Raw genomic sequence first — 19,662 nt, 5'->3', positions numbered from 1 at the left:
CTAGTGAGTCTCTAGCAGAAGGAGGTTCTTACTCATTGGGTTGGGTTGTGTGGGGGAAGAGACTAAACAGCGAGGTCATCGGTCTCATCGGATTAGGGAAGGATGGGGAAGGAAATCGGCCGTGCCCGTTCAAAGGAACCATCCCGGTATTGGTATTTGCCTGGAGCGATTTAGGAAAGTCACGGAAAACCGAAATCACGATAGCCGGACGCGGGATTGAACCGCGAGTCCAGTGTGCTAACCACTGTGCCACCTCGCTCGGTCTTACTCATTGGTCTGAAGATGACCACAGTAGTGGTCGAAACCGGTCACCGTACTAAGTAAATTATGATCAAGACTGTTTTTAATAGTAAATATTTGTAACATATTGATCACTGTCACTCCCATAATGTATTCAAAAGTAACATGGTTACCAGTTCCGACAGTACTAAGCTCCAATCTTCAGATCCAGAGAGTGTATGTTATGAAATCATGCTGTTCGATAAACCACACGTTTCTATTCGTAGCATCGTGACGGACTCATAAAACGAGAGTAGAGCATTAAAAGATATAGCAGTGTCTTCATATTCAAACAGCCACACACACTTGACACATGAAGGAACGCCTCATGTGTCTTTTCTAAGTTTTGTTTGTATGTGTTCCATTTTGTCGTGAGCCAACCATAATGACGACGGTTCAATAACAATCTCAGTGTGTGGAATGATTTATTCAGTCCGGATCGGCCTCACAGTGTCAAAGAAACTTCTAACATGGCATAGAAACGACCATTGTGGACGTCGATACGACGGTGGTATAGGAATTTTATGCAGGTATGAAGCGTTTACGTGAAGTATCATACTGACGACCTGGAACAAGTGAAGCTGACACAGAACTGTTACTGTTGATAGGGGTGGTTCATTTCCTTGGTCTTCTTGATCACCTGACGTTACACCAATGGACTTCTCTCTAAAGCAGTATGTGAACGACAAAGACTACCAAACGCTTATGAAGCACATCTATGATTTTAAGAGTCGGATAGTTGCTACCATTAATACAATATATGTGGATATGTTGCTCCCAGTGTGGATAGAGCTTGAGTATGGACTGCATGTTGTGCAGGGCACCGCAGGTACACATGCCGAAATTGGTTGAATGGCATAGAACTTTGTGAGATAGTGTGTCACATAATCCTAAAATCGTTGGAATTTAATTAGTTTGGATGTAGTGAATAATTGAAGTCTTTACTGTACCTTTTGACACACCCTGTATATAAGTATTTGTCTTGTAATCTTTTTCAGGACACCATCCATCCATTGAACTCATCATCCAAATCTTCTTACACTCCTTTTATTTCGTCGCCTCGAACTATTATTAGCTTTCCGAATTTGTTTCGTTCCCTTTACTGTTTGCTCAAGGATCCCGACTGAACAACATGGAAATGCAACAATACCGTTTCATTTCTTCTCAAGTACAGTGTTCTTTCCAAGCTATTGCACTTATAATTGCCGTCTGGTTTCTGTACTGTGCTGTGGATGATGTTTCATACACCATATTGTACCTCGCTACCGTACAATGCATTAGTAACCATGTAATATATGTATTTACCAAAACTTGTTATATTAGTGCATAGGTAAATAAAGTGTTTGTACCTGCATTTCAGAAGAAATTTCATTATTACTTGTGTCAGATTGGTAAAGGCAATGGATTACTAAACCTTACTCAGACTTCAACGTAAACAATACACACAAATTTTACTTAAGAAATATTTCCAGTCAAAGTATATTAAAACAGATCAGATCAGTTCGTAGATTTTATATACTTGTTTTGCGAAAATTTAATATCTTATACCAATAGGTTTAGTGCATATTGAAACACATTTGTTGCAGCAATCTCTCAACATAACAAAATATAGAAATATTTAAGAATAGAACAGCTGCAAGGAGGAAAATACGAATTTATATTCATTCAATCTGCTTGAAACTTTCAGCCGAATAATCTGTACCAGCACATGCTAGATATTATGGTAGGAAAATTTTGTGAGCTGTTTTAGCGAGGTAAGGAAGGAGAATAAAGGAAACATTTCCTTTTTACTGATATAATGCATATGCTTCTGTACATTCTTTTATGCGTATACGCTGGATAGTACTTTTCCAATAGCTTTGGTCCAACATAAGATTTTATGCATTCTACAACATGTAACAAAACGGAATAAATATAGACAACTCTGATTTTTGCACAGTAAATCTTTTAGTCGCGCTTATCTACCTTTATTTATTCGTTCCGATTCTGTTCGCTGACATTATTTTGCTTCAATCGAAACAGTCATTTGCGTCCTGATGTTCCTGAAGTGGCACTTCTATCACTTTGTCGTAGATATCAGTCGTTTCACACTTCACTCGAAGTAGTAACAAGGCGATTGAACGTGGAAACTGCTGTTCATTAAATGCAGAAGTATAATCTCGAAACGAACACATCCACGGTCGGAGTGATCTGCTGTCCGTAAACTCTGTGAGGAAATTGATAAATCGTTGAATGGATTGTCAGTATCTGCTATTATGAATGAAGGGAAGACTAAATCACTTTTGTGAGCTTGGAAAAACAATCAGAACATTGTGCTGCCTGAACTGTCCAGGAAAAGTTTGCAAGTTGTTGCATAGTAGTCCTCCACAATAGGTATTAAAACTGTTGATAGAACTTCCACAACAGTCGAGCTTGTTGAGTACTGAAACCCCCGCAGCAGAGGAGAGTAGCCCACTGCAATCTGGTTGACGCACACAGCGGCTGCTCCTTTGTGTGTTAACTTGGTGGAGCGTGCGGAGTCTCCCGGTGATGGTCTGCTCCCGATCCTCACCTACCGAGACAGCCAGCTGCGTCCTTGCCCTCGAGTTCCGCTGGGGGAACCACATCCTCGTACGGTTCAATGGCCAGGAGACGCATTTCTTCCTTTACCTGCAACATAACATGTTCGGTCTGTGTATTAGTCGCGGTACTTTGAAAACTCGAGGAAGTTGTAATTGCAAATACATGTGACGCCACCTTCAAATAGAGTAACCAATTAGAAACACACCCTTATTCGATTCTGAGAGATTAGGTTTAATTACATTGTGCAGTCCGCAGACGTATAGTGAGGCGACACTACAGAGTGCCATTTAATACTTCACGTGGAGACTCCAAGAAATATCCATCCCAGCATAAGCCCTAAGCGGTTCAGGGAAAACACGGAAACCCTAAATCTTAGCCAAAGCAGGCGTTACTTGCAGGGGTCTAGTGGTTGCCATCGCTACCTGTAGATTTCAGCATTACGGATTCTGTTCCCGACCAGGTGGGAGATTTTCTGTGTGCTATCATTTCCTCTCATCTTCACTGACGCGCAACTCGCTGAAGTAGTTGTATCAGGTGGCCGAACTACCCGAGACTGTGTCTGTCGGCCAGTGCCATACGATCATTTCACTGAGAGCGGCCCGTTATAAAACTGATTGATAGACAAAGCTACACAGATCGCGAATTGGATGCTTCTTTAAAGACAAGTTTAGCACTACCAATAATAACATCTCCTGTCATTCACCAACGACGGAAACACGTGAAGAACTCGTAGCTACGCCCAGTATCATCGTCAAACAGAATGCGCCAAACTACACGATACGGCAGCTGACGATTGTGCTGGAAGTAATTTTGAATATTTGAAATGGTACTGTAACACTATAACTCAGTGCCTCACGTATCTTTCAACTACTTAGTTTCTGGAATTTATATCCATTCTTTTTTTGAAAACATATGTATTAAGCAATTTTGCCATTAATTAGTGTTTGTGAGAATGTAATTTATGTTGATAGGATAAGTAAGAATTATATATGTCATACTATTGCGGTAAATACGCTGGCAATATCAGGGATGCTGTTATTATTTAAAGTACAGAAAGTATCTTTCGTGTAACAAAACATTCTTGGCGTGAGTGCGTGCAGGCATAGAGGCGAAAGCAGAGAAGTAGTTGCGAAACACCTGCGATGTGGAACAGATATATGTGTTGGGGCGTAATTGCCGCAGTTGGGTCTAAAATGTTCTAATACGTGCCCCTGGAAAATTGTAAGTGGGCGAGCAAGTGTGGACTCAGTACAGATTGTTTCAAAAAGGACTTTACAACTTTGAAAATTCATGTAAATTAATTCATAGTACCTACAAAGGTGACTGTAGCGTCAATTTGTAGGGAAATACACCACGTTTTGCCTCGCGTAGTTCGCTAGTGCTGAATCGCAACAGAATGTGCGCTAGCGGCAGTTGCGTTAAAAATGACTGCCTTCACTGGACCCTGGCGTGCTAGCTGTTTGTTTTTGTATGAAGAATCGAAGTCGGCGACAATAATTCAGCATAATTTCTGTACCAAGTACGCTTAAAGATCCTCCTAGTTTTCCTACATTTTATGAGCTGCATAAATGTTTTGTAGAAGCAGGGTGCTCGGTAGGAAATCGGAAATAATCAGGTCGTCCAAGCACATCTGGCGGCGTCGTTGAGCAAGTGAGATAACGTTTTGCCAACAGACCTACGAAATCGATCCGGCGTGCATCTAGCGAACTGTAAATATCAAATAGGACTGTTTGGCGTGTGTTGAGCAACCGTTTGCATTTGAATATGTACAGATTGACGATCACACAAGCAATAAAAGACATTGATTAAATTGGTCGCAAGAACTTCCGCGCGGATATGTTAAATCGATTACACGAGGATGAAAATTTCTTGGTCAGAATCATCTTTTCCACGGAGTGGCCAGCGTGGTTTGAGGCGCCATGTCACAGGACACGCGGCCTATCCCGCTCGAGATTTGAGACGTACCTCGGGCTTGGGTGTATTTGTTGTTCTCAGCATAAGTTAGTTTGAGTAATGTTTAAGTCTGGGGACCGATGATCTCAGGAGTTTGGTCCCTTAGGAATTCACACACACTTCAACATCTGAACACCTTTTCTGACGGGTCGTCTTTTCGCTTAAGTGGCAACGGTAACATACGTAACTGCAGAACTTGGGGCAGTAAAAATCCGCGTCAAACATTGCAACATGTTCGTGATAGCCTTAAACTGAACCTTTCTTGTCCATTGGGCAAAAACAAAATGAACAGCCCCTTTTTTTCCGTGAGACAACCATCAACGGGATAGTGTACCTGGATATGTTACAACAACTTTTGATACCCCAGATGGATGAGGATGGCCAAGAACGAGATGTTTACATCATGCAAGATACTACACAACCCCGCTACCTGGCTGAAGTCCAGTATTTTCTCAGTGACCGCCTTCCAGTCCAATGGATTGGGCGTGGTGCGGCAATTGCATGGTCTCCACGTTCCCCAGACCTGACACCACTCGATTTTTTTAAAATGGGGATTCATCAAAGTTCTGTGCCGGCTTCTCTACCCGAACGTACAGGAAGATTTACTGAGCAAGTTAAACTGCAAAGCTACAGCGTGATCGGGAAGAAATTGACTTCCGATTGAATGTGGGCAGGATAACCAACGGAAGCCACATACAACATCTTTAGCTTAAGGTAAAAAAAAGTTTGTGCGTTTCCATACAAAATAACACTAAACGAAGCTGTAAATCTTCTTTGAATAAATTTATATGAATTTTTAAAGGTGTAATATCCTTTTTGAAACACCATGTATACGGTCGCAAGCATATTTTCGAAGTATTGAAGAATACTGTCTGGCCCAAAACTATTTAAGCTGATCACTAATCAAGAGGAGCCTGTTGCCAATAACAGGTTTTATAATAAGCACTTCATAGCACTACAAGCATCACATCGGAAATTAAGATCCATCTATTATTTTTGTAGTTGTGTAATAGGCATTCCAGCATCTTGGAACATTATAGCGTGATTAGGCGAAGAACAAACTTATTCTTCACTGACCAGGGTCGTTAACCATCAGCAGCGTTCTATCCTTTCACCATAATTTCCAAGAAAGCCAAAAAGTCCAAAATAGATAAATCTAGTAAATTTACAGTTGACTATCAATCGAAGCAGTGGTAACTGTAGTGGTTCGAATAATACGAGTATTTCACTACTACCGCACAGTTTAAACTAAAGGTGATTTAAAGGGATTCATATTAAATTAGAAAAGTATGCTAACTTTCTTATAATCAAAACAGTTTTAGAAATTTGTTGTATCGTGTAAGAAATATTATGTGCACACGTCTACAAAATATTACTACTGAAATAAGTCTTTACTGCATTAAACTGAAACACAATCATTTGCAAAGTGCGAGTAAAAGCAAAGAATGAGAAACAGTTTGTGTCATGACTCAGCATATTTTCTACAGGGCAGCATTATCGTGAGTTACGTAACACAATTCACTTTTCCGTAAAGGGCTGCTAGTCATTGATTATCATTATTGACGATAATTAAGGTAAGTTACACCATTGAGTTCTAAATAAACGTCTTTGTGTTCATGTTACACGTGTCTGTTACATGTTGGATGGTACGTGTTCATTTTTTTCAGTTGCTCCATTGTCTTCCCCACGCGATACTTACGTAATTTCAAAGTATTTACAATCATTTACCACATTTAACTTCTGTCGTTTTGGAGCTGGCAACCGTTATATTATTTTGAGATAAATTCTGTCATTCACAATTATGGCAAATTATACTTTAATGTAGTCTTTTTTATTTTATTTTATTCCTTATTTTACATTTAGATCGTTGTTGTATGTATTACTGAACAGTCGAGTGATAGGGATCAGGTTGTAGCTACATGAATTCCATCGCTGAACATTGGTCTTTGGATTCGATACCTTGTCTCCATTAACAGCGGAACTTTAGGTACACGTGTGTCAATAAAAACCTTAGATACACCGTAGAGTACAGGTAAGTTATAGTACCATCCAACGATGAATACCTAATGGTGTTCTACGACAATCTTTAGGAGTCACAAAAAATCTTGCACTTGTCGATAAAAAGATGACCAAGGTTATATTCCAGACGTTCCGTTACTCATGTGCTTTGCGTAGCACGGTGCCCGTGGGTTTAAATTACGGTTCGTAATGGACTCCTAGAGATCGAAATTATGTGTGGAGACTGCTACGAACCTTCTAGGTCGATATAGTCCGGCCAGTTTCCACCAAGATGGAAGCGCACAATATTTTTGCATTCTCCTTGAGGTAAGTACAAGCCATGTTTTGAAGGAAGACATCAGTAAGCCTTGAACATGGGTGATCCCTGTGTGTACCATGTGTACCATCACATACTAAACGATCCTCGTAGTGCTGGATTAACAAAATTGTTCAAATGGCTCTAACACTATGGGATTTAACATCTGAGGTCATCAGTCACCTAAACTTGAACTACTTAAACCTAAATAATGTAAGGACAGCACACACATCCATGCCCGAGGCAGGATTCGAACCCGAGACCGTAGCAGCCGCGCGGTTCCGGACTGAAGCGCCTAGAACCGCTCGGCCACAGCAGCCGGCCTTGGATTAACATAAAATAGAAAAGTAGAAGCGAGTTATAGAAAAATGGAGAGACAGGAAAATGTGATAGGTCGAGGTCTCACCTTCTCAACTCCCCTAAGGACCCTGAGGATGTTCCTGCCAGCCAGCTTCTGCAGCTGCTCCATGGTCCAGCCTCGACTCCTGTGCAGCTCCGCCAGCAGGAAGGGATAGCGCGACACGTCCTCCAGGCCCAGGGGCGTCCTGCAAGTAGAGAGCAGTAGCAGTGCTTCGGCTATAAACCTCTGTCGGAACATTGTCGCGTTTCTAATTAATTTATGGGTCCTTTTCACTAAGAACGATTGGGCACTCTCTTACACCTGTAGGCAACTGACATTTACATTTGCACAGCAATCGGCTGTTTATAATAATAATTATTATTATAACTATTGTTATTATAATAATTATTATATACTGCACTGTAAACAGAGTGCTCAAAAAGGGTATCATTTTCGTATAGTAGACAGTATTGGCTAATACTAGACAATACTAGAAGTGAACAGAATAGAACTGGAAACCAATGGGATACAAGAAATAGCATACAAATTAATGAAATACCTGAGCAAAGAAGAAGGACATATTGTAAACCTCAATGTAATACAACCACCTAACTGAATTACACATTATAAAGAACTCTGGTGCAATCCCTAAATCAAAGAAGCAGATGAAGAACAACTACATGGAATAGACTATACTGGACCTGCGGAATTGAAGACAAATTAAGAAGAAAAACGAAAACCGAAAATCGCTGGGAATAGATGGAGTAAACGCCGTATTGATTAAACGAAGAAGAATCATCTTATAACTAAGGATGTTACATCTCTTTGACATGTGCTGCGTAAAATATGAGATACCGGAAGAATAGAAAATAGCAAACGTCATTTCAATATATAAGAAAGGCGAATGAAGTAATACTTGAACCATAGAGTCATAAATTTTCTGAGTAGTGCTTTCAAAATCTATTTCAATCATAATAGTAAACGAAAGATTACGAAATATATCGGAAGTAATTTCAATGGAAGAACAAGCAGGATTTAGAAAGCAAGCTCATGCATAGGTGATGTTTTTGCACTGAAAGAGATAATGGAAGAGAGACGAGAATTTTATATGGAAACGCAACTAGCGTTGTGGATTACAAAAAAGCGTCTGACAGAATTCACAAAAAACGGCTCGAATGGCTCTGAGCACTATAGGACTTAACTATTGAGGTCATCAGTCCCCTATAACTTAGAACTACTTAAACCTAACTAACCTAAGGACATCACACACATCCATGACCGTGGCAGGACGCAAACCTAAAAACGTAGCGGTCTCGTGGTTCCAGACTGAAGCGCCTAGAACTGCATGACCACTCCGGCCGGCCGACAGAGTTCACAAACAGACGTTTTGAGCAACAGAGGGAAAAGAGAGGAATCACAAAACATCTGATACAAGTCGCAAAAAGCATGTATATTACAAATGGCATTATATAAAACTAAATGTGGTACATACAAGCTACAGTCTGCCTCTATATATACAAATAAAACTTCACTATGGTCATTTTAGGTATTCACCCAGAAAGAACAAAAATAAACCAGAACAGGTAACCCATTTTAAGTATGTAGGATGTGACATATCATACGATCATGAGATGAATGAACAGGAAAAAAACTAACACTTAACAGTGAATATGCGCCACAATAACAATATAAATTAAAGGTAAAACAAGGAAAGAGATACAAGTGAAATTTTATATGTCCTTGACAATTCCTACTGTACTGTATGGATGCCGAGAAAGATAAATTTACCGCAGCTACAATCATCAGCAAAAAGAAATTTTTCACATCTGTGAAGGGCTCTACTAGGAAAGACAAATTTACAAACGAAGTAATGAGGGAAGAATTAGAATCCAACCAACGACTCAAAAGGCAATCCAATACAAAGGAAAATGGAGGGAACATATACTTCATATGTCACCACACAGACTTTGCAAACTAGCAATGTATTAGGAAAACAATAGAGCAAGAGAAGTGTGGGACGATCGAGAACGAGATGATGACGCTGGAACAAGGCTTAGGCCTAACCTGGAGTGGCAGAAGAAGAGCAGAAAAAAGGCCTGTAAGTATGCGATTGGGAACAACCACTATTTCACAAACAAACCACTCTGTCCTTTAATATCATGTGTTGGGTTCCAATAACCTTTTGACTGGACGTCAAATCCGGATATTACTCTAAACTTTCTCCTATCGCCACTGTTAATTAACTTACTCATATACACTGATAAGCTAAAACATAATGAACACTCGCATAATGGCGTGTAGGTGCACCTTGGGAACGAAAATCAACAGCGGATCAGCGTGGTACGGATTCAAGAGGTACATGGTAGGCTACTCGTGGTATGAGGCACCAGATGTTACCCACAGACCACGAAATTCCGTTAGGGATACGGCGGCTAAGGAGGGGAAGAAATCCAGTGTGCACTGCGTGTGCATTCCGGGAGGAGTCATTCCTGATGTGGAAAGGGTCCTTCCGGATGTCATGAAGAGCACAGGGTGCAGCCAGCTGCAGGTGGTGGCACATGTCGGCACTAATGACGTGTGTCGCTTTGGATCTGAGGAAATTCTCTCTGAATTCCATCGGCTATCTGATTTGGTGAAGGCTGCCGGTCTTGCTTACGAGATGAAGGCAGAGCTCACCATCTGCAGCATCGTTGACAGAACCGACTGCGCACCTTTGGTGCAGAGCCGGGTGGAGGGTCTGAATCAGAGGCTCAGACGGTTTTGCGACCGTGTTGGCTGCAGATTCCTTGACTTGCGCCATAGGGTGGTGGGGTTTCGGGTTCCGCTGAATAGGTCAGGAGTTCACTACACTCAGCTGGCGGCTACATGGGTAGCGGAGGCTGTGTGGCGTGGACTGGGCGGTTTTTTAGGTTAGAAGGCATCGGGAAAACACGGGGTGGGCTCCAATGTCAAAGGGTGCATGGCAATTACAGGACGTGCTTGGATCAAGGAACAGTCGGAATTATGGTTGTAAATTGTTGTAGTTGCGCTGGAAAAGTCCCTGAGCTTCAAGCGCTAATAGAAAGCACAGAAGCTGATATCGTTATAGGTACAGAAAGCTGGCTAAAGCCTGAAATAAGTTCTGCAGAAATTTTTACGAAGTCTCAGACGGTGTTCAGGAAAGATAGATTAGGCAGAATTGGTGGTGGAGTGTTTGTGTCTGTCAGTAGTGGTTTACGTTGTAGTGAAGTCGAAGTAGATACTCCGTGCGAATTGGTATGGGTGGAGGTTATACTTAACAGCCGAATTAAGTTAATAATTGGCTCCTTCTACCGACCCCCAGACTCCGATGATACAGTTGCGGAACAGTTCAGAGAAAGTTTGAGTCTCGTAACAAACAAATACCCCACTCATACGGTTATAGTTGATGGGGACTTCAACCTACCCTCGGTATGTTGGCAAAAATACTTATTCAAAACCGGTGGTAGGCAGAAAACGTCTTCCGAGATTGTCCTAAATGCTTTCTCCGAAAATTATTTCGAGCAATTACTCCAGGAACCCACGCGAATTGTAAATGGTTGCGAAAACACACTTGACCTCTTAGTCACAAACAATCCAGAGTTGATAGAGAGCATCATGACTGATACAGGGATTAGTGATCACAAGGTCGTTGTAGCTAGGCTCAATACCATTTCTTCCAAATCCATCAGAAACAAACGCAAAATAATTTTATTTAAAAAAGCGGATAAAGTGTCACTAGAAGCCTTCCTAAAAGACAATTTCCATTCCTTCCGAACTGACTATGCGAATGTAGACGAGATGTGGCTCAAATTCAAAGATATAGTAGCAACAGCAATTGAGATATTCATACCTCATAAATTGGTAAGAGATGGAACGGATCCCCCGTGGTACACAAAAAAGGTCCGAACGCTGTTGCAGAGGCAACGGAAAAAGCATGCGAAGTTCAGAAGAACGCGAAATCCCGAAGATTGGCTAAAACTTACAGACGCGCGAAATTTGGCACGTACTTCGATGCGAGATGCCTTTAATAGGTTCCACAACGAAACATTGTCTCGAAATTTGGTAGAAAATCCGAAGAAATTCTGGTCGTATGTAAAGTACACAAGCGGCAAGACGCAGTTAATACCTTCGCTGCGCAGTGCCGATGGTACTGTTATCGACGACTGAAGCGGAGTTATTGAACGCAATTTTCCGAAATTCCTTCACCAGGAAAGACGAATGGAATATTCCAGAATTTGAAACACGAACATCTGCTAGCATGAGTTTCTTAGAAGTAAATACCTTAGGGGTTGCGAAGCAACTCAAATCGCTTGATACGGGCAAGTCTTCAGGTCCAGATTGTATACCGATTAGGTTCCTTTCAGATTACGCTGATACTATAGCTCCCTACTTAGCACTCATATACAACCGCTCGCTCACCGATAGATCTGTACCTACAGATTGGAAAATTGCGCAGGTCGCACCAGCGTTCAAGAAGGGTAGTAGGAGTAATCCATTTAACTACAGACCTATATCATTGACGTCGGTCTGCAGTAGGGTTTTGGAGCATACACTGTATTAAAAAATTATGAATCACCTCGAAGGGAACGATCTATTGACACGTAATCAGCATGGCTTCAGAAAACATCGCTCTTGTGCAACGCAGCTAGCTCTTTATTCGCACAAAGTAATGGCCGCTATCGACAGGGGACCTCAAGTTGATTCCGTATTTCTAGATTTCCAGAAAGCTTTCGACACCGTTCCTCACAAGCGACTTCTAATGAAGCTGCGGGCCTATCGGGTATCGTCTCAGTTGTGCGACTGGATTCGTGATTTCCTGTCAGGAAGGTCGCAGTTCGTAGTAATAGACGGCAAATCACCGAGTAAAACTGAAGTGATATCAGGTGTTCCCCAGGGAAGCGTCCTGGAACCTCTACTGTTCCTGATCTATATAAATGACCTGGGTGACAATCTGAGCAGTTCTCTTAGACTGTTCGCAGATGATGCTGTAATTTACCGTCTAGTAAGGTCATCCGAAGACCAGCATCAGCTGCAAAGCGATTTAGAAAAGATTGCTGTATGGTGTGTCACGTGGCAGTTGACGCTAAATAACGAAAAGTGTGAGATGACCCACATGAGTTCCAAAAGAAATCCGTTGGAATTCGATACTCGATAAATAGTACAATTCTCAAGGCTGTCAATTCAACTAAGTACCTGGGTGTTAAAATTACGAACAACTTCAGTTGGAAGGACCACATAGATAACATTGTCGGGAAGGCGAGCCAAAGGTTGCGTTTCATTGGCAGGACACTTAGAAGATGCAACAAGTCTACTAAAGAGACAGCTTACACTACACTCGTTCGTCCTCTGTTAGAATATTGCTGCGTGGTGTGGGATCCTTACCAGGTGAGATTGACGGAGGAATTCGAAAGGGTGCAAAAAAGGGCAGCTCGTTTTGTATTATCACTTTATAGGGGAGAGAGTGTGGCAGATATGATGCACGAGTTGGGATGGAAGTCATTACAGCATAGACGTTTTTCGTCGCGGCGAGACCTTTTTACGAAATTTCAGTCATCAACTTTCTCTTCCGAATGCGAAAATATTTTGTTGAGCCCAACCTACATAGGTAGGAATGATCATCAAAATAAAATAAGAGAAATCAGAGCTCGGACAGAAAGGTTTAGGTGTTCGTTTTTCCCGCTCGCTGTTCGGGAGTGGAATAGTAGAGAGATAGTATGATTGTGGTTCGATGAACCCTCTGCCAAGGACTTAAATGTGAATTGCAGAGTAGTCATGTAGATGTAGATGTAGATGTAGATGAAGTATCAGCCTGTGCCTTATGGGCCCATAGCTGGCAACAAAACGCCCACTAACCACGCAACAGAAAGCCGACTATTTACTGCCCGAACATAGGGATTGTGACTATCCACTTACTCCACTGTGCTGTCCTGTGCTTATGTTGCCTGGATATCCACTCAGCCCAGGTCTACCATTCCATCTAAACGGTTGAGTGCCAAGCACTGCGTTTTACTGTACTTTCTCCATACGTTTCCCCTCTCCCACACGGATTCTGTACAGTCTCATCAATTTCCCAGCACTTCTAATCCACAGCGAACACCACCAAGTATCTTAAATTACCCGCAAACCATATTACGATGATCCCATTGTTTCCCCTCTTATCACCAATTTTAGTGTGCTGATACCTGCACCAACACGTGCCCACAGTCCGTGCTACCTATAATATCCCAACGCCACTTAACCGTCTTCTTCCCCAAACAAATTGCTCCGCTATTAATCTGACCTTATTATTATTACAGACGAATGGAAAACTGGTAGAAGCCGACCTCGGAGAAGATCAGTTTGTTTTCCGCAGAAATGTTGGAACACGTGAGTCAATACTGACCCTACGACTTATCTTAGAAGAAAGATTAAGGAAAGGCAAACATACGTTTCTAGCATTTGTAGACTTAGAGAAAGCTTTTGTCAATGTCGACTGGAATACTCTCTTTGAAATTCTGAAGGTGGCAGGGGTACAATACAGGGGGCGAAAGGCTATTTACAATTTGTACAGAAAGCAGATGGCAGTTACAAGAGTCGAGAGGCATGAAAGGGAAGCAGCGTTTGGGAAGGGAGTGAGTCAGGGTTGTAGCTTCTCCCCGAAGCTATTAAATCTGTATATTGAGCAAGCAGTAAAGGAAACAAAATAGGTATTAAAATCCATGGAGAAGAAATTAAAAACTTTGAGGTTCGCCGATGTCATTGTAATTCTGTCAGAGACAGCAAAGGACTTGGAAAAGCAATTGAACGGAATGGACAGTGTATTGAAAGGAGGGTATAAGATGAGCAACAAATGGCTCAAATGGCTCTGAGCACTATGGGACTTAACATCAGTCCCCTAGAAATTAGAACTACTTAAACCTAACCAACCTAAGGACATTACACAACACCCAGTCATCACGAGGCAGAGAAAATCCCTGACCCCGTCGGAATCGAATCCGGGAACCCCGGCGCGGGAAGCGAGAACGCTAACGCACGACCACGAGCTGCGGACGATGAGCAACAACAAAAGCAACACAAGGATAATGGAATGTAGTCGAATTAAGTCGGGTGATGCTGAGGGAATTAGGTTTGGAAATGAGACACTTAAAGTAGTAAAGGAGTTTTGCTATTTGGGGAGCAAAATAACTAATGATGGTCGGAGTAGAGAGGATATAAAATGTAGACTTGCAATGGCAAGGAAAACGTTTCTGAAGAAGAGAAATTTGTTAACGTCGAGTATAGATCGAAGTGTAAGGAAGTCGTTTCTCAAAGTATTTGTATGGAGTGTAGCCGTGTATGGAAGTGAAACATGGACATTTAGATAAGAGGAGAATATAAGCTTTCGAAATGTGATGCTACAGAAGAATGCTGAAGATTAGATGGGTAGAACACATAACTAATGAGGAGGTATTGAATAGAATTGAGGAGAAGAGGAATTTGTGGCACAACTTGGCCAGAAGATGGGATTGGTTGGTAGGACATGTTCTCAGGCATCAAGGGATCACGAATTTAGTACTGGAGGGCAGCGTGGAGGGTAAAAATCGTAGAGGGAGACCAAGACATGAATACACTAAACAGATTCAGGAGGATGTAGGTTGCAGTAGATACTGGGAGATGAAAAAGCTTGCACAGGATAGAGTAGTATGGAGAGCTGCATCAAACCAGTCTCAGGACTGAAGACCACAACAACAACAACATCAACTATTATGCTACAGACGAATGTTGAAATTTTGGTAGACTGATGAGGTATGGAATGAGGAGGTTTTGCGCGGAACCGGAGAGGAAAAAAAGATGTGGTAAACACTGACAAGAAGGAGGGACAGGATTATCAGACATATGATAGGTCATGAGGGAATGACTTCCGTGGTACTATAGGGAGCTAGAGACGGAAAAAACCGTGGAGAAAGACAAAGACTGGAATACATCCACCAAATAATTGGGGACCTGGGTTGCAAGTGCTAATCGGAGATGAAGAGGCTGATACAGGGAACGAATTCGTGGCTGGCTAGATGAAAGCACTCAGAAGACTGATGACACAGAAAGTAAACAACTCTATCTCATACATCTCACTCCACATCAGGACTCGCCCCTTCTCTTTCCATCTTTCCCCACCCATTCTCCCTTTGCTATTACAGCCGTGGACCAGACTCTTTGTCACTTTCTTCCCACTATCCACTCCCAACACCTAACTTCGTCTGCACGGGTATTGCCCCACGAACCTTTGCATTTATACCACCACTCCTCAACCCTGCATAAGACATACTCTTCTTCATTCCTGTTTTCCAGTCCTTCAGCTTTTTAGTGAAAGTGCAGAGTTTGTTTGTAAAAGAACGTCACCGTTGCTACTGCAACAGTATTATCCTCTTATAGACTATAAAACATATGTACAATTTCCAATTATTAATTATTTTTATGTATATTTGTGTTTTTATAGCTTTTGTATGAGGAGCGTAATTCTGTACTGCTGATAGCCAACCTAACGACAGTATGGGACGAGAAGTGTGAAATACCAATTAAAAAACAAAAGTCGTCATCGTGTTTGGCTACTAGTAAGCACGTTTATCAGAAATGTAGAGTGTTTAAAAAATGTTAATTCCATTTCGCAAGACTACAGCATCTACAAGAATAAAAATAGAACCTTGGGATGGACTTCAACTTACTCATGAATCTAAATGATCTCTTGGAACCAGCTGTAAGTTGCAGCTTCATTTGACTGGCCACAGAGATCTCTTTGGTGCGTTTAGTTGGCCGGCCCGACCACTAGCAATTACTGCACAATTACGAGAATCTGCTGGAAATTTCATTTTTCAGCAGAACCTAGAGCTACCGGACTGGCGCCTGGATCTAGTAGGGTGTCTTAATAATCACCTGCTTCAGCGATATAGCGGCTGCAATAAGCATAGCGGTCTTACATTGCCCCATCTGCCACCAACGTCTTCTGATACATTTTTCCACGGCGATCGAAGAAAAGTAAGAAATTCGGAATCTAAGGCGACTCTGTTACGAGACAGGATAACGAGAGGAGGTGTAGGAAGTGTGTGCAATGAAACAGCCATTGTTAGCTGCCATATTGTATAATTTGTGTTTTATGAGATTCACAAGCGATATGTAATGGTTAATGTGGAGTTTAGTAACGACCATAATACATTCTGTTGCTTTTCAAAGGTAACTGCGCATATTTAATTTTGATCAAAGGATTCTGTGATGAACTATTATGTACTACCCGCTTGTATAGGACTTCCAATATTTCGTGGTGGATGTTTGCTGTAGAACCTGCTTCAATATAATAAAAAAGCATAGACAAAGTTTTCTCTGCTAAAAGGAACTCATTTCACTAGCAGACAGTCATCGAATGACCACATGCTAATGGCAGTGTTGCAGTTAGATAAGATCCTACAGAAGTTTTATTTCTCTTATATTTTACAGACAACCGTCGGAGTCGGCAGCTGCTTCTCCACCACGACAGTAACGTGTCTACGTGAACGAAATTACGTACGTTGTGGGGTTCGTCGACGCCGCACGGAATTTTGTACTTCATGGACACACAGACAGACACTACACACAGTAGTTCACACATACTTTAATAACAATGAGTTTAATATTACCAGCTTGAAAAACATTAATATCTTCTTTTGAGCAGTAAAATATATAAATAACTACATTCTTCAACTGACCTATTGAAGTCTCAAACATCTATGATCTACATCTACATGAATATCTTTCAAATAACATTTAAGTGCCGTTTTGTATTATCGCGTTATAGGGGAGAGAGTGTGGCAGATATGATACACGAGTTGGGATGGAAGTCATTACAGCATAGACGTTTTTCGTCGCGGCGAGACCTTTTTACGAAATTTCAGTCACCAACTTTCTCTTCCGAATGCGAAAATATTTTGTTGAGCCCAACCTACATAGGTAGGAATGATCATCAAAATAAAATAAGAGAAATCAGAGCTCGAACAGAAAGGTTTAGGTGTTCGTTTTTCCCGCTCGCTGTTCGGGAGTGGAATAGTAGAGAGATAGTATGATTGTGGTTCGATGAACCCTCTGCCAAGCACTTAAATGTGAATTGCAGAGTAGTCATGTAGATGTAGATGTAGACAGAGGGTTCGTCGAACCACCTTTACAATTCTCTATTATTACAATCTTGTATAACTTGCGGAAAGAACGAATACCTATTTGCATGTTTAGATGCAAACTCGAGCGACGAATGAAAATTTGTACCAAGGCCGGGATTCGAACCCTGGTCTGCTGCTCAGTAGGACATCCACTAATCACTACAATTGCCTGTAACAGTGGCTTTGCATTACCACACTTCGTATCCCATCATACCTCCCTGATTTTTCATTCGTCGCTGTTGAGTGCATATATACATACCAGATGTTTGGGGTCTCAGAAGTTATCTGGAATCATACAGCTTCATTTAATAAAAGTACTTATAACTGGTTTTCAGGCAAGATACCCCATTTCTTTAGATGCTCAGGTGGTACGCTAACACAGTTGTTCGAGTTTAGGGGGAACACCACGTGGGCTAAGCTGTTAGTAGAAAATTGGATTGAGGAGGGAGATGTGCTACGGTGGTCTGTGCACTAGTGAAAAGCCACTGTGCCGCGGTGGCGAAGTGGTTAGCGCATCTGCCTAGTCAGCAAGAGTCCTAGATTCGTACCTTTGATACAAAGTTTCATTCGTCACTTCAGTCCGCATTTATACATAATAGATATTTGATACCTGAAAAGACCTCTGGGGATCATGTAGTTTCATTTGATCCACTATCTTTGCCTGAAATTGTCACTATTTTACAGGATGAATGGTTGAAGGTCCCATTGCAAATTATTCCCGACGTGTATTTATCCATTCCGAGACGAGAGGAAACAGTTCTGACTGCCACTGGTTTTCCTTCCCCGTATAAGACATGGTGAAGTGTCATGCTTTTGGTGTTTCCATATTGTCGTCCACCCCCTGTAGACACATAGACTACTAAAAAATGGGTCTGAGCACTATGGGATTTAACATCTGTGGTCATCAGTCCCCTGGAACTAAGAACTACTTAAACCTAACTAACCTAAGGACATCACACACATCCATGCCCGAGGCTGGATTCGAACCTGCGACCGTAGTGGTCACGCGGTTCCAAACTGAAGCGCCTAGAGCCGCTCTGTCACCCCGGCCGGCCATAGGCTACTGAAAATAATTTTGAAATTGGAATTTTAACATCAATAGTGATTCATATCCACCTTTTGATGTGACGTGTTAAACTCTCAATTTGTAGAATCTTGTTATTCGTTACAAATTTATTTTATTGCAATAAACTATGTAATCGAAAAGATATCTGTCTGTAGCTGTCCGCTTAGCGCGACAGCCATCAATTGAATACCTGCCGGCAAAAACGTTGTAACCCTCAAAATACAAATCGTACAGGAGGCGCGAAAAGCCATTACGTATGCAACAGGTTTACGAACGGCAGAAATAAAATTCACAATCACTTGAAATGAGTCCATTACTGATTAATGTGTACAAGTTGTGGCAGTACGTGACCTGAAAAGCAAGATATTACAGATTTTCGTCCGGAATCCCTGCAAAAACGTTGTAACTCTAATGAGAGTAGCACACTTTTGTGGATTACAACTTTTACATCACAGATATTATTTAACCTCTAATACTGTTTGTTGGTTTTATTCTGATTAGGAGTAAATACCATTTGCATTATACAATGTCGGAACTACTGGGTATTTGACTGAAGGTGGGTTACAAAAGAAGGGTTTGCAATGATAAACGTTCACATTTTCATTTCACAAGAATGTAACAAAACAGAATCGATACTGCACACGCAAGTTAAAAGAAACATTATTAATAGTTCCCACTGGTAACACGATTATTCACGGCACACAAGACGTATTGCTGAAAACGTACGTTTCGTGTGACCGACCATGACACTGCGTACATTTTGCGTGACCGACCATGACACTGTCACTTTATTTTATCTTTAGGTTTTCATAAAACTCTCGGAATTTTTCAGGAATACATCTACACATGTCTAGCAGATTAGGTTTCGTTTCCGCAGCGACAGGCAATGGCTCACCATAAAGTGTAGGTAGGTCACTCAAGCTAAGCACCATCGGCGGAACTGTAATACTATTTTTACCCCTGGAGCGTTTTGCTAAGTTGGCTGAGTACTAAGGCTGGAAGTATTTATGGC

General features: G+C 41.6%; 1 protein-coding gene across 1 annotated transcript in view; it reads right to left on the bottom strand.

Moving 5' to 3' along the window:
* Nucleotides 1-2,047: 2,047 nt before the first annotated feature.
* The window catches only part of LOC126278918 (dipeptidase 1-like), a 620,416-nt gene continuing 602,801 nt past the window's right edge, over nucleotides 2,048-19,662 (bottom strand). Inside the window, exons 12-13 of the mRNA XM_049979193.1 lie at nucleotides 7,515-7,653; nucleotides 2,048-2,928 (exon numbers count right to left, since the gene is read on the bottom strand). Coding sequence (XP_049835150.1) covers nucleotides 2,827-2,928; nucleotides 7,515-7,653 — 241 coding nt within the window. The 3' untranslated portion in view covers nucleotides 2,048-2,826. The remainder of the gene's footprint in view (nucleotides 2,929-7,514; nucleotides 7,654-19,662) is intronic.

This window comes from Schistocerca gregaria, chromosome 6, assembly GCF_023897955.1.
Source record: "Schistocerca gregaria isolate iqSchGreg1 chromosome 6, iqSchGreg1.2, whole genome shotgun sequence".
Classification (NCBI taxonomy): domain Eukaryota; kingdom Metazoa; phylum Arthropoda; class Insecta; order Orthoptera; family Acrididae; genus Schistocerca; species Schistocerca gregaria.
This window is presented reverse-complemented; position numbering and strand designations above follow the sequence as displayed.